This window comes from Nilaparvata lugens, chromosome 7, assembly GCF_014356525.2.
Source record: "Nilaparvata lugens isolate BPH chromosome 7, ASM1435652v1, whole genome shotgun sequence".
NCBI classification, from domain to species: domain Eukaryota; kingdom Metazoa; phylum Arthropoda; class Insecta; order Hemiptera; family Delphacidae; genus Nilaparvata; species Nilaparvata lugens.
This window is the reverse complement of record NC_052510.1, coordinates 53,531,331-53,546,717: the sequence shown is the minus strand read 5'-3', so window position 1 is coordinate 53,546,717 and position 15,387 is coordinate 53,531,331. Positions and strand designations below refer to the sequence as shown.

The 15,387-nt window shown below is 33.6% G+C and overlaps 2 protein-coding genes across 2 annotated transcripts in view; one reads left to right on the top strand and one right to left on the bottom strand.

Annotated features, from left to right (window-relative positions):
* Nucleotides 1–1,095: 1,095 nt before the first annotated feature.
* Nucleotides 1,096–11,906, bottom strand: LOC111051656 (protein sarah). Its single transcript, XM_022338202.2, has 5 exons — nt 11,753–11,906; nt 10,413–10,647; nt 8,322–8,495; nt 6,875–7,043; nt 1,096–5,069 (listed from the first exon to the last, which is right to left on the bottom strand). The coding sequence occupies exons 2-5, from the start codon at nt 10,644–10,646 to the stop codon at nt 4,915–4,917; spliced, it is 732 nt and encodes a 243-aa protein (XP_022193894.1). The 5' UTR covers nt 10,647; nt 11,753–11,906; the 3' UTR covers nt 1,096–4,914.
* Nucleotides 11,907–12,009: 103 nt separating this feature from the next.
* Nucleotides 12,010–15,387, top strand: part of LOC111051655 (PAX3- and PAX7-binding protein 1) — a 29,716-nt gene continuing 26,338 nt past the window's right edge. Inside the window, exons 1-3 of the mRNA XM_022338201.2 lie at nt 12,010–12,433; nt 14,094–14,275; nt 14,389–14,527. Of these exons, the coding sequence (XP_022193893.2) occupies nt 12,244–12,433; nt 14,094–14,275; nt 14,389–14,527 (511 nt within the window). The 5' untranslated portion in view covers nt 12,010–12,243. The remainder of the gene's footprint in view (nt 12,434–14,093; nt 14,276–14,388; nt 14,528–15,387) is intronic.

Here is a 15,387-nt window from a genome sequence, read left to right as displayed (position 1 = left end):
TACTATTATATTACTGTATCAGCATTATTTAGTTCATTTGATCATTTTTAATCACCTATAAAATTAGTTTTTTCAAATGTGAGAATATTGATACCGATGGACACGCATATCATGACTGCAAAACAAAATATTGATACCAAAGACCGTCTAATGAACAGTAAGGAATTTTGTAAATCGGATTCCAGATTTGTATTCCTCGCATCAAAGAGCATAAGGTCACAAAGTTTGAGCAATTTTTACTTTCACAAAAAAATAAATAAAACCATCGTGAAACAGTAAAAAAAGTACCAACTCAGATTTGGCTGAAATTTGCACCATAGATTGAGCTTTACCTGAGAAATGTCGGAGCCAAAATTTGGTACACCCAGCTACTATACAGGGTAAGTTATGCAACTTCAATCATGAAATTTGAAAAAAGTAGGTACTATCTCAGATGTGGCTGAAATTTGCACCATAGATGCACTTAGTTGAACGAGCGTAGTGAGCTCTCACTTTTTACTCGAGGCTCGAATCATCGCCCCTTTGTATGTTCGACGATTACTTTCGAATGCTTTCATCAATCAAAATTTCAAATTTTCAACACATTCTTAAAACCATTATACAGAACGAGTTCGTTGGCCAACGAAGTTGACATTCATTCGGCCTTTTTGAGGATATAACAGAACAACATATTAGCAATATCTCTTGAAAGTGCATAAGAAAAATAGTTTGTAGTAGGCCATCCACAAATCATAAAAATAAGAATCCAGCCGGATAATTAATTTCACGCAATTAATTACTCAATGTAATTGAACTAGTACTCCACTGACCCTCCACTTTCGAGGTTGAGAGGACTTTCAAGTCGTAATTCCACCTAATAAAGATTTATTTCATTTCACTGCTTTCAATAGAACATCAGACAGAATATCGGCGGTATTTTGAGCGAGTTCTTCAGCACGATAAATGCGGGCTGGTACTCAATAATAAATTCTCCAGCTAAATACCACTAGTATTGTTTGGAAAAAGATTAAATTCGAAAGTTTTGCATGGGAAATAGACTACGGTACTAATGTAATTCAAGGTAGTTATAATGCCAATATGAAATACTCACATTTTTCAGTGTAAATCACAATTTATATTTGTTATGTGTAGAAGAAGATTACACTTGTAACATTAAGATATAGGAAAAATCAATAATTCGTATAAGTTTTGATTGACAGTTAAATTGTTGGAAATACTCATAAACACATACTCATCACTTCAAAAACTCAAATCTTCAGCTACAGTGAAATGTAGATAGATAGATAAGTATAACAATAAAATAGTGATAAATCACAGTGAAAAGTCATTAAATATTCAAATGATAACTAATGCCCATTTGTATGAAATTATTTTAGGCTAATAACTTGTATATTATGAATAAGTAATTTCAATAAGAAGAAAAATCTATTTCGAGTTATTTTTAAACATGATGAAATTGGTACACAACGGACAGATTTTAAATAAAACTAATTAAAAATAGTGATTTAAAATACCATTGCAATCAATTTGTACTAAATTAATTCTATACATTTTAATAAATAGCCTGATAAGCCATTTCTTCACTTAATTAAATCATTTTAAATTCAATATGAAAACTCTGTAGGCCGATTTTATTTACAGTAAAAGCTCAGCGTCAACTCTCTTGAACACCTAAACTTTACTAATTGCTGATCTAAGAACTATTATGCGTTTCCTTTAGAGTAATCTATTCTTATAGCAAATCTTTTTGTAAAAGCTGTTGTTCTATATCAATCTTTATATTAAAAAGTATCTTAGCAACTGTGTTTGAATCATATAACTTAATCTCAATTAAATAACTATTCAGCAAGTTCTTACTTAAGCCCTACAGTAGGCTATGTTCTAAAATTATAATTTCGTTCATTTTAAAACTATTTTTCTCGAAATTAGATTTTACAAATCTATATTGAGTGAACTCAAAAATAGGACAGTTTGACTTTTTCAAGTAGCTCTAAATTACGTTTCATGGGTTTTTGATCAATTACCTATTATTTGATTATATTCTTCGTTTTGAAATTAATTTCTAATTGAAGTTATAGGTTATCAACACAAATAAAAAACATCATTAATATCATAGTTAGTTCATTTGATTCCATCTATTTACAATTAAATAATAAACATCACAGACTAATTTATCAAAGGAACTGTAACTAGATAATCCATAATAATATGGATGGCTGAAATCAGTTGTATAAATTGAACACAAGTTTATGAAAACGTTATTTAAATATTGAAAACTTTTTGGGATTGATAAATAAAAATCCAGGGATATATTTATATTTGTAGGACTAATACTTTTTATGCAGAGTTGAAGTGATTTTATGCTGATAACATGACAGATCCCATCAAGTGATTATGATAAAGAACTCAATCAATTATAATTATTTTAAAATATTCACATTTGAGTATGATTTGGGCTAACTGAATAAAATGTAACCTTATATCTCAAGGTAAGTTCTGAAATAATTATATAATTGACTCTCTTTCTACCATCTCTCAATAGTTGCTCTATATAAAAATAAGACGTAAGAGGCATATTTTAAAAGCATAATAAACTTACACAAATTGTTATGTTGTACAGAACAAATCATCGAATTAAATATTAATTTTAATTATCGATACGCAATTTCTGCGAAGAAACTCAAAGCAATTTTACACCTCAATTAATTTCAAACTAAGTAGATACGGTATTTATAAAATTTATGGATTCAATTTGTTTACTACAAATTCATACATTTTATGGTGTTCAGTATTACGGTATAGTAGTTATAATACAAGTTACAGTACATACTATAAGATTTTATGACAATAAACTTCTTATTTTATCAACATTATTTGACTCATATCATATAGAATTTCAAAAACACATCATTAATATGCTTCTTTCTAAAACGATTGCAAAACTTGGAAATTATGCTACATTAGAATTTCTCTAACAATCGTAATTTTTTAGAAAAATCATTTAATTTTTTAGGAATTTCAGAAAAACGAGTAATTTATTTAGATCCATAAAATTAGCTTGAACTTAAGCATAAGTAGGCTATATTTTTAACAACAAAATTGAATTATTAAAACGTAATAAAATCAATTTTATTTTTAAAGCTAGTAAAAGAATAAGTTTTAAAGCAGTGATAATTAAAGTTGATGACTTGAGCAAATATTTTTATTGAATACTTTATTGGAAATTAAACAAATAATCACTAACTCAATTTCGATACATTTTATAAAAATGATTGTGTTTTAATTCGTCAATCACAGTCTCAAATTAAAACCGATAATTGAGGACGTCTATGTAAGAAGGGCGTATAAAGGTATACGCCCTTTTCGGGAGATGGCATTTTCAGATTCCCCGCCATTTTCTACATAGAAGTGCAAAATTTCAAAGCAATATCTTTACAATAATTCTAAGCATAACACAGGTCAAACTTTCATCAACGTCCAAAGTTACATTGACTATTCTAGTTGTGGTATTTCTTCTGATTGAGTTTTTGTAATTAGTTGGAAATATGGGAATCATATCTGGGAGGAACTGGGTCAAGATTTAGGTGAGTTTCGAGCCATTGATTTAATGAAATCGAACACGAGAGATACGAAATAAAGCTGCGAGTTGATAGAAAACAAATGAAATATTTATGAAAATCGTAACTGAAATGTTTTCAACTACAGTTAATTGATAGGTACCGTAATAAAAATAGTGAAAACAAAAATTACAATCGAAATATTTTCTTCAAATATATCATTGATTTAAAACGTTTTTAATAATTTGACCTTGTGATCATAAAAGTATGATGAGAGAATATTATACTGTAATAAATCAAGTTCAATTTTTAAATTGGAATTTTCATAGAAATTATAGTAAAATAAAACTAGGAAAACAAGTTGGACTACAGAAATACAGCTTATTAGATCGAGCGTTCATAATACTAGCAAGATGTTTCTCCAAACACAAATACTGATTTTGTTAAGCTGGAAACTAAATAACCATGCACGATTTTCAAGAACTCTAGACATTAGAATCGAGAACATTGACATAAATACAGAATTGAATAATTCAAATTCTCTTTCCATCCAGCCACTATCTCAGTTGTTCTATCTCTGTTTAATCTGAACAGATAACTATTGCTACTTGTAATCACTGGGACTTCAAGTAGAAGCCTCGAGAATAGTTCTTACCCCTGACCTTACCCTACATGCAACTAGCAACGACTGATCACTGAACTTTCAAAATATTTAGAAATGTACTACAGTATGTGCAAAGGATTCAACGATCAAATTAATATTAAAAACTAATTTGGTCATTCAAAGCATTAAATATGTTAACAAGTGAAGCGAAAAACAGTCAAAAGTTGAAGAGAAACAGTGACAGTCAAAGTTAATGCCCAATCAAAGGTCTATCCCAAAAAAGGGGATTGAGATGATAATTGAAAAAAGGCCATTTAAAATTGAATATAGTATGTCAAAAAATTACAATTTCCGATCCTTTCAAGCAAGAACAATACAAAAGACAAAGTTACATTATATTCTTTTACCATCTTCAACGTCATCTTATCTTTATTCCAATCAAATATCAATATTTGAAAATGTTATATTTTGATTTTGTTACGAAAATATGTAGCTGATGAGAATATTCATCAACTTTATCACTTACAGAAAACAACAGATGATTTAATAATAATGATATGGTATACCGATCTAGGATGGACGCAATTATAAAATATATATTACAGTGTGACATTCATCCGTTGTTTTTGACCTAACAATGACAATAATATACACTAATACTTCATTTAAAATTAAATAACAAATTTACATCTAACATCTAGGTATATAATATATTTAACAAAAATAATACAACTTGTCTGTGATTAGTCTGTGTTAATTGTGATCGGGACAGCGTGTCTGGATGATGCGGCCTTTCGATGCGATGGGAGCCTGACTGGTGGCAGTTGGGCCTAGACTGCCCTCCTCACACACGTGCACCACTATGCCTGGCTGACTGCCCGACGCTGCGTGAAGTTCGTGTGCTTCTCCTGCAAATTATTTATTATTTATTTCGGTAGCAGAGCTCTTCATTATAACAAAATCACATTAATTGAATCAAGAAATATTTCATTTCACAACTGTGAATTTCAGTATTATTAAGAATAATATTACTCATCAAGTTTTGTCACTAAAGGCTGATTTACACGGTGCCAGTCGGCTTGCCAGTTAAGGTAGCCAGTCACTGGATGCCAACAATTATTGGCACTGTGTAAACGGCTCAAGCCAGTAACTGGAGAAGCCAGCAAGCTTGGGACGCGCCAGCAGCTGACAGTTCCAGCAGAACAAATATTTTTGTTTTACTGGCGCGCCAGCTTCATGTCAGCTTCATCACAGCTTTATACTCTTGCGGGTCATTAGCATGCCTTAAGGCTGATTTACACGGTGCCAGTCGGCTTGCCAGTCACTGGATGCCAACAATTGGCACTGTGTAAACGGCCCAAGCCAGTAACTGAAGAAGTCAGCAAGCCAAGGACGCGCCAGCAGCTGGCAGTTCCAGCAGAACAAATATTTTTTGTTTTACTGGCGCGCCAGCTTAATGTCAGCTTCATCACAGCTTTATACTCTTGCGTGTCTTTAGCATGAAGCTCTCTCATAATTGTCTCTCATGCCCCCAAAGTCTTGTTGTCCATCCACTCTCGTATCCACGTTTCTCGTTCTTTCCGCTATAACTCGTGGGTACATATTTCCAAAAGTTCTTCACACAAAACCATAGATATTCCAGGCACACATTTTTGAACGGCAACTCTGTGTGGCGTTTCTGCCAATTGTTTAAAAAACCAAGATCTGCACTACTTTTACATAAACCACGCTCGCCGTGGAACTACACCAACACATCCGACTTGTTCCATTAGCTGGCAACGTGTAAACAGGGTACCGCTTTTAAGCTGGCATGCCAGTCGTCGCTTGCCAGTGACCTTCCAATCAATATCCAAACTGGCATGCCAACCACTGGCACCGTGTAAATCAGCCTTAAGGGCTGGTAGGGATTTAGCAAAGTTCTAGACTTTAAACTGGTCGTAGATAAAACTAGTTTATACAATAGTTTTATGATGAGGATCTTTTTAGCACTAGGGCCGGTTTCTGAGCTCGGGATTTAGTTAAGTTCCAAACTTTAAACAGCTGGAGTCAGAAAATTGATTTTCCGAAACGTGGCATAGACGTAGTCCACGTTTAATTTAAATTTCGAAAAACTAGAAAATTGATCACAAAATAAAATAAACAGAAAAAAGTGTAAAGTTTCAGCTATTTTTAATTATTCAGGAATGTTTCATTTCGTCAAGGAAAAACGTTTCCAATTATAGAAATGAGAAAATAAAGATTATCATAAAAACTACGACTACGCCCCATTTCGGAAAACCAATTCTCTGACTCCAGCTGTTTTCCTCAATATAATGAATGAATCGACGAGTTATTTTGCAGCTCATAACTTACTGTTTGTTAGCAGAACTACACTCAAGTAGGCAATGCTCTTAACTCTAGAACTTGGCTGAATCCCGAGCTCGGAAACCGGCCCTAAAATGTCGACTTGCAGACTATATTACACTGTTGACAATGAATCCTATGTTATTCGAAAACATACTCCAGTCAGTGAGTAAATGTTTTTAAAGATTTTTCACAAATAATATAGTCTGCAAGTCGTCATTTTAGTGTCGAAACTTGATGAAACATATAGCAGTTCGTAATGATGGAAAAATTCCAGATAATATTACTATTATTTTGTAACATCGACGACGACTGTGGATGATGTGACAACTATAATGATATAATATTTATGATGTGGGTAGCGGCCTACCTGGCGTGAGGTTGGCAATGGCAGCTAGTAGATCGTAGTTGACGAGTGGTTCGGCCTCGGAGTGCGACTCCCAGCCGACAGGTGGCGACGCCGGTGGCGAGATCAGGAACTGCTTTGTCAGCGCCGGCGGCTGCAAGTGCTGGTCGGCCGCATCTATCGGAGTCACTGGCTGCAACAATTCAATCAATTTTATTGCAATATTCAAAAATATACATAATATATTATTTAAACTAGACATAAAAAGGATAATCTAAAAATAATGATGCATGCCCTTCCAGAGAAGCTGGAAAACAAACATGCAAACACTCAATCTATAGTGAGGTCCACGTTATAATGGCAGCATAAAATGATCTGCAAAATATGTGAAAATATTATAGAATAAAATATTGAATATTATTGTCTTGATAATATTAAAACATTTACTGCCAAGAAGTTACAAATATGTGATATGCAGTTCTTTCAATACACCACGCTCAATCTCCAAAATAATTTTTCCCCTGCTAATTTAAGGCTGTGCAAAGGCTAAAAATAAACTTTCTACTGGTGATATTTTTCAAAGATTATCGATTTGTATATCATCAAGGTATCAAAATGAGAAAGTTTTCACAGGAAAACATTTTTCTCCGATATTACTTTTTGAGATATGAGCGCCTAAAGTTTAATTTTTTGGAACAGAACATTTCAAATTCGGTAAGAGATAAATCCATGAGATTTGTAGGATTGAATCTTCATGGTATTGTAGATCTAGTGAAACGAGAATTTTCTGAAAATATAAATTTTTCATAAAGTTATTAAATTCACCAAAAATAACTTAACAAAAAGTTATTTTTGGTCATTTTTAGTAAATTGAATAACTTTCTCAAAAATTGATATTTTCAGAAAAGTTTCATTTTACTAGATCAACAATACCATGGAGAATCAATCCTTCAAATCTCATGGATTTATCTCTTATCGAATTAGAAATGTTCTGTCCCAAAAATTTAAACTTTAGGTGCTCATATCTCAAAAAGTAATGATCGGAAAAAAATGTTTTCCTGAGAAAACTTTCTCATTTTGATACCTTGATGATATACAAATCGAAAATCTTTGAAAAATATCACCAGTAGAAAGTTTATTTTTAGCCTTTGCACAGCCTTAAATTAGCAGGGGGAAAATGATTTTGGAGATTGAGTGTGGTGTATTGAAAGAACACTGCATATCACATATTTGTACCTTCTTGGCAGTGAATGTCTTAATATTATCAAGGCAATAATATTTGATATTTTATTCTATAATATTTTCGTATGTTTTGCAGATGCTTCAATTGGGTGAAAAAAATGATTTTCTCAAATTTATAACAAATCTAGAAATCCGCTCGAATAACAGAGGGGATTTTCTGTGACTTATATTAGGTATTGTTTAAAAAAATCGTTAATCCAAAACTGAAATATGAATATATAGTACGTACCTGAGCGAAATAGCAGTTGATAATGGTGCCGAGAAATTGAGTCTGGTGCAGGTGGATTCTGGCCTTTGCGGCGGCTGCCGGACAGTTGTAGTTCACTCGCATCCGCTTGAAACTGCGGAAGTATTGGAATGAGGCCGGTTCACCGTACTGTTTGAATAGCGTTTCAATTTGTTTCTGCAAAGCAAAACCGACACACGTCACTCAAGAAAATGATGAAATGAGGAAATACAGAAAACAGTTAATAAAGCAATAATTCGTAGAGATTAAAAAAATATGCTTACTAAGGCCCGTATTCACAAGAAAATAGAACTAGTTCTACAGTCAGTTGAAACTTACTCAACAAAAAACTCGGAATTCACCACAGCCGTTCTAGATCACGTGACCAGTCAAGGCTCGTTTGAAACTTACTCACCGATTTTGGCCGGTCAATCATCAGTTAACTGCAGAAAACTGTATTGTGGGATGCGCTTTCAGCAAATGGCGCCAATTTTTACTATAAATTGACATTGAGGTTAAAGCACAGAAAAGAGAAATATCAAATATTAACTTATCAAAATAGTGTGGCATTAATATTACTTCAACATTATAGTTTTACATGAGTGTAGAAACGTATATTCCATTGAATTATACATTGTAAGTAAATTCGTATGGCTTTTGTTGGGGAGTCCCTTTCGGGAAGGTCCCACCGCCTGAATATATAATTTAAGCCGTCAATGGGCCTCACGACTGTCATACTTCAGCCGGGACCGACAGTTTAACGTGCCAATCCGATAACACGGGAGTGATCTGGCTTGTTGCAAAGCTTGTTGCAACTCCAGTTGAATCGTTTTTGGTTAATTTGAGCCTAAGTATACGTTGCAATGTTCACCATTAAAACAATGCAGGCTGTCAATTTCAACTGTGTTAACTTTATCTCTCTCTTTGTTATTTATTTGGACATTTTCATAATTGGATAACAATATTTCATGATATTATATTTCTTTTGGAATAGTATCTTTTCAATTATTGTATTGTATGTGTGACATTTGCTGTATATTGTGACGAAGATAATGCGGTTACAATAAAACTTATTCTATTCTAAGTTCTATGAGAATTTCAAATTTATTGTCGGCAGGACAGTGATCAGGTATGATTTACAAGTGGTGTGTTTTGAGTGCAACAGTAGAATAGTGTTATTTAGCTACAAGAACCATTTCTTATTCAATGCCACATCTACATGTTGGCCCAGCCTGCAATGTGAACAGTGCCCAATGAAAGCCAGAATTGGCAAATCACCCATCGACACTCTGGCGCTGGCCGACATTTATTAGCCTTCATTGGGCCAACATGAAGATGCGGCATTAAACCCAACATATTAATTTGAAGGTGGTTGTAATAGTTTCAAAAGTTAAAATTATAAGGAGAGTGGAGAGTTTGAACATAGTATACGCTATTATCAAATGGTAATTCTAATGAATGGATTTATAAGAATGTGAGGGAAAGTGGGAGTTATGAATCACGTATAGATTCATTCAATCCTGTTCCTTAGAATTTCATTCATAGGCATGCAAAACTTGCAAGAAATGCTCCGATTATGTTTGAACATAGAATTTGAAGCACATTTTATGATGAACATACAATTTGAAGAATATTTTGTTGAAAACATGATATCACCAAATGTTATTTTCTTCCAAGAAATTGATATTGCATTTGTTTTGTTTTTAATTAAAAGCGCATTGAAATTGGAGAGTTTATTATGAATATAATACAGTGATCAGTTATATTCAATACTTTTCAGGTTACTTTTTTAATATGTTTATTAAAAAACCGGGAACACTGAAAGACGGTCAATCTCGATTTATTGAGATTAACCACTTCAAAATATGAAAAAAGGTTTCTTTCGTTTAGTGGCGTAGGCTATCCAGAAAAATATTTCGGGGTGGGAGGATGTCAAAACATTGACGTAGACAGCATCTAAACTCTGGAATACACACCACAATGGGGGAGGGGCATCCGGGAGCCCCAATTCACATTGTGGCTGATCTGATGTAGATCTCATACATCCCCATATCCGACCCCCTTGAATACTGTTTGAGTTTGAAACTAACTCACCTTAAGCTCATCATTTTTGAACAGTGTGCCATCTAAATTTGTAACTATAATCGAAGTGGGCAGATCTTCGTCGTGTATCAATTCGTCAATAGTGCGTGTGCCTGTGTCAGTGTGGGGTTGCTGCCGGGTGAGGTTCAGGTCACTGTAGTTGGGATGCATGTTCGGCAAGCCATCCACCTCGTTGATTATCATTTCACCTTCATCCGAGTCAACACTCATCCGGCCCTCCTCCATTCTAAAAACAAAAAAAAAATATTGAAAATTTCCCTGAAATTGATTCACTACTTGATTTTTAAAAAGAGTTTCTTCATACAAATTTTGTAGTGAATAGAGAGGCCTCTCCAGGATTTTAAGTTTCACCGAAATATAGAAACAAGTAACAAGAGTCTCGTTTCTCATAAATTTCCCAGCTCTTGGATTGGCCGCCTATAAGGATGCCTGAGCATTGATTGAAAATTGTTTAAAAATAGTATTGCATTTGATGCTACTGTAGTTCCATGCCAGTCGGCTTTGGTGTACATCCACTCCAGTGGCATGTCTCACATTGTAGCTATGTATTCCTCTTGATTTACATAAGCGAGCACATATTGGCAACACCGTGGCTGTGCACCGTGAGTATCCCAAAATCCCTAGTGGCTTGCAGTAATCCTTGACGCTGGAAACTAACATTATGGTCAGAGCCTTCTTCTGTGGTAGTAGCACACTGTGAACAGCTGGTGCGTGACTCCACAGCAGCAGAGCATAAATAATGGGGCTGTGAAATATCGATTGATAAGCCATGATAAGACTTGTTTGATACACAGGTTCTTCAGTTTTCTGAGAAAGTACAGCACTCTGGAGTCTGGACTGTTTCCTGCAGACTGAGCTCATGGTGTGAGGACTGACCTTAAGAATGCTTCAAGCTTATCTGAAGGTCGATTCCAAAGGAGAAGCTTGGATAATAAAACCTTTTCAAAACAAAAATTGAGTAGACTGCTATCACTAATTCAATCTTATAATTGGAAAAGTTTCTTATATGTCAGTTTAATCACAATATTTAAACTGAAGTAGCTTGATATATTTGAGTTACTCAATAATAATAAATTGTATAGCTTTCCAGCATAGTGTAACGATGAAATAATACTATATTACAATGCTAGGTTAGAAAGTGTCATCCTTTCAATAACAATGATAATTTGACATTTCATAGCATCCAGTGTAAGATGGAATTTAAAACGCCGGAAATTAAGATAACAGTTTGATATCTTTCCTTTGAAAAAAATTAGTAAAACATAAATATGATACCTCAAATAGATTTTTAATTTATATATTATTTAACTATAATAATGGCCGATAAATACCTGAATAAGTTTGCTCTTGTCAATCACATCCGATTCACTTCAAACTTAATTTACTATCAGATTTCTATTCGCAGTTTGACAAAGTACTTATCACAAGCTTTACTTTTGCTAGAGAAAACGTAACACTCCCACATGGAATATAATATCAATAATAATGTTTTTCATATTCATTCAGTTTTTACTGAATCTTGTTTCATGCTGTATCTACGTTGGCAATAGTGAAGCATTTCAAGGTCTCATGCAGAAAAAAATGCTCAAAAGCGACAAGCAGCTGAGCTGACCTGAGTGCTGAGCTGAGTTCAATTTTGTAATTTTGATTTGTTCATTTCAATTTATTCTGCAAGTGCATTGAATAATACAATGAATTTATTTTTCTTGTTCTCAGTTTTTAATTAATTAGTAGTTGAATTACTGTATTTATATAGCTTTACGTGTAGCAATTGTTCTTGGTTTGATTTCTGCAGGTTTGCAAGTCGACTTGTAAATTTGTTATGGCAACGTTCAAGAAACCCAAACGAAATTTGCGGAAGCGGGGCGAGTTGGGATTTTCAGATGAAAATGACTCTGAGGATAAATCTAACAGTTCTGATGGATTCAGTTTTGTCAAAAAACCAGATAAAAAATTGAAAAAAGAACTTACAAAAACATCAGTTCTTAGTTTTGGTGAGGAATTGGATGAAGGTTAGTAAAATAGTTTCTGGAACCAATAATAAATAAACAATCTTATATTTTGTTATTGATGTACGCTATCAATGTATAATTTTTGTAATATTCTGTAGCATTTGCTTGTTGTTTTTGTTTATTTAATAAAAATATAAGACTAGAAACAAAAATACAGAGAAACTTGGTTATAACGTCAATGTAGGGACTATACATTAGTGACACTCTAAAAGAGGATTTGAAATCTTAACTTTTAACTGAGTAAAAGATAAAAACATTGCTGGTTGCACAAAAGTCTGTTAAACTTTAATCATGTTTGAATACCAAAAGAACTAATCAGAAGAGGCTTTTTTGTAAAGAATGTTTTTCGTGACATTTACTTTCAATTAAAATTTGAGAGACTTTTGTGCAACTGGGCTATAGTTTTTATATGGTAAACACAATTAATAAAAGTTTTTTTAGGAAATAGGCTACATACTTCAACATCTAAAACAAAGTACAAGGTGCGCCAGAGAAGCTTACTTATTTGAAAGGTCAATAAAAACAAAAGTACTCAAGTTATTGTTTTAATTTTTTATATGAGAATAGGCCTATAATATCCTTATTTCGTTTTCATGCAGTCATGGAAATGATATCAGATCAATGGCGAACCCCATTGCGCATACACTGATGAAGTTTATATCTACTCGTTGGAGTATATAAATCGGTATGTTGGCAATCGCGTCGCGAATGTTGTTCTTGAGGTGTGTTATGGTCCGTGGTCGATCGACATAAACCAGGGATTTCTAATAACACCATAAAAAATCGCTTTGATGAAACGCATGTGGAAATGAGCCTCGTCACTGAAAAAAATGACCGCGTCTTCAGGCAGGTTGTCAATCAGCATATCACATGCATTTTGACGGGCAACAAAATCGCTTTCAGTCAATTCTTGTACAACATCCAATTTATAGGGATAAAATTGAAGGTCTACATGGAAAATTCATTGAACAGTGGAGTCAGAAATTACCATAGCAGCTGCGTGTTTGCGAGCCGATCGCCGAGGAGAACGCACAACTGACTGCCACACTCTTTTGATATTATTTTCTGGAGTTCTGATAGTGTAAAAGAGATTGGAAAAAAGAAACCTTTTGATTTGGAAATTATATTATTTGTTTTTTTTTTTTCAATAAAAGTTATAGAGGATCGGCAACGTTGTTCTACTATCTTTCTCCACTGCCATTATAACGTGGACCTCACTATAGGTGTGGAATGATTTTATTTAGCTCAATATGTACAGTATAACTGATGCAATGTGGTAACGATATTTCCTTTATCTTGGTGCTAAACGGTTCACTGCATATTGTATAAAGGTGCGTACAGACTTTCGCTCTGCTCCGCAATCGAACGTCGCTCAAGCAGATCGATTGATGATCGACCGGGGAGCAAGAGTGGAACGCGAGAAAAGCTAACATTTCCCGTAACGTTCATGATCGGAACGATTGCAGAGCGAGTGCGGGGCGTGCGTGGAGCGAGTGCGGAGCGTGTTGGAGGCAAGTGTATCTGTACGTACCTTAATATATACAAAGTTGATACACGTGCATTTCATAAAGGCAAAGCTTCTGGTTACACAAAAGAAAGTTGAAGGCTCCATCCTTGCTCTTAATTGGTCGTGAGTAAACATTTTTATTCCTTTTTTCAGGTGACGATGGAGAGATTTTCCAGGTTAAAAAATCCTCTCACAGTAAAAAAATCAGAAAACAGCTTGATAAAGAGAAGAAAAAGAAAAAAGATGCCAAATCCGATGACTCGAAAGACAATAAAACAAACGTCAAGGAAATATTGGTAGACGATGAAATAACAATAAAAATAAAGAATCCTATCGTAAGTACATTAAAAAAATAATTCTTCCAGCTAAACAAATAGCCTCAAACCTATTGACATGAAAATCCTTATCAAGAATCCTATTAATATCTTGTTGTATCTATGTATTTCAGAATGTACCCAAAGTATTGAATGGTCGGGAAGCTCTAGCAACTTTGAGTGAAAGCTCAGATGAGGAAGAGGGAGCTACGAAACATGGTACAATGAGGCACAAATTCTCTCATTCGGATCAAATGAAGCAACTTTTAAGACGTAAGTTGACTTATTATTCCAGTAAAATAATAAAATTCATCTTTCATTATCATCCGCCTCATTACCCAAGCACAAGCCTAGAGCTCATGTGGGCAACACCCTGCGCGAAAAAAGGAAGTGTGTAATTTACTAATGTGCTAATTTAATGTAATATAATGTAATTTACTAAAGTATTCTAATGCAGAATATCGTTCAACTTTTGGTTGAATGAAAAAAACCCTGATGCATTGCTGTCTATTAAACCAACAACTATGTAAATGAAATATTCTATTATTTAAGTATCACTTAAAGTAATCCTTAGATTAACAGATAACATCTTATTGAATTATAATATGAGAATGGTGAAATATTATCCTCAGTTTACATCAAAAGTAATTGAACTCAGTCAAGTTCCTTTGAGCATCCTTATTTGGTCATGAACCCATCTTACTGATCATCCCTATTGATCCTATCGAAATACTATTACAGTACCATATACACGTAAATTGTCCCTGTGATGATCCTCTCTTCAAAAAGAGACTGACCGATGTTCGCTCCGGCAGATATATAACTATCACTACACCTTTTCCAACTGTATTTGAGAAGGTATCAATTGTAATTGAGAATAGTATTTGTAATTGTATTTGAGAAAACGTCAGATGTAAATGAGAATAGTCAATTGTATTTGAGAAGTCATCACTTGTAGTTGAGAATAGTGAATTTTATTTGAGAAAGTATCATTTCAATTTGAGAACATTCGAGAAGTTGTCAGTTGTAATTGGGAAATGGTTTTAAAAAACAGTGCTTCCAGTTCTTATATATTATATAATATTATATATTTTTCATAACTTTAATCATAAAAATAATATAATATATTTAAT

Coding starts and splice junctions, on each gene's coding strand:
- LOC111051656 (XM_022338202.2), bottom strand. CDS start 10,646: ATGGAGGAGGGCCGGATGAGTGTTGACTCGGATGAAGGTGAAATGATA. Junction 8,496..10,412: donor TCAAAAATGATGAGCTTAAG/GTGAGTTAGTTT, acceptor TTTGCTTTGCAG/AAACAAATTGAAACGCTATT. Junction 7,044..8,321: donor TCAACTGCTATTTCGCTCAG/GTACGTACTATA, acceptor GAATTGTTGCAG/CCAGTGACTCCGATAGATGC.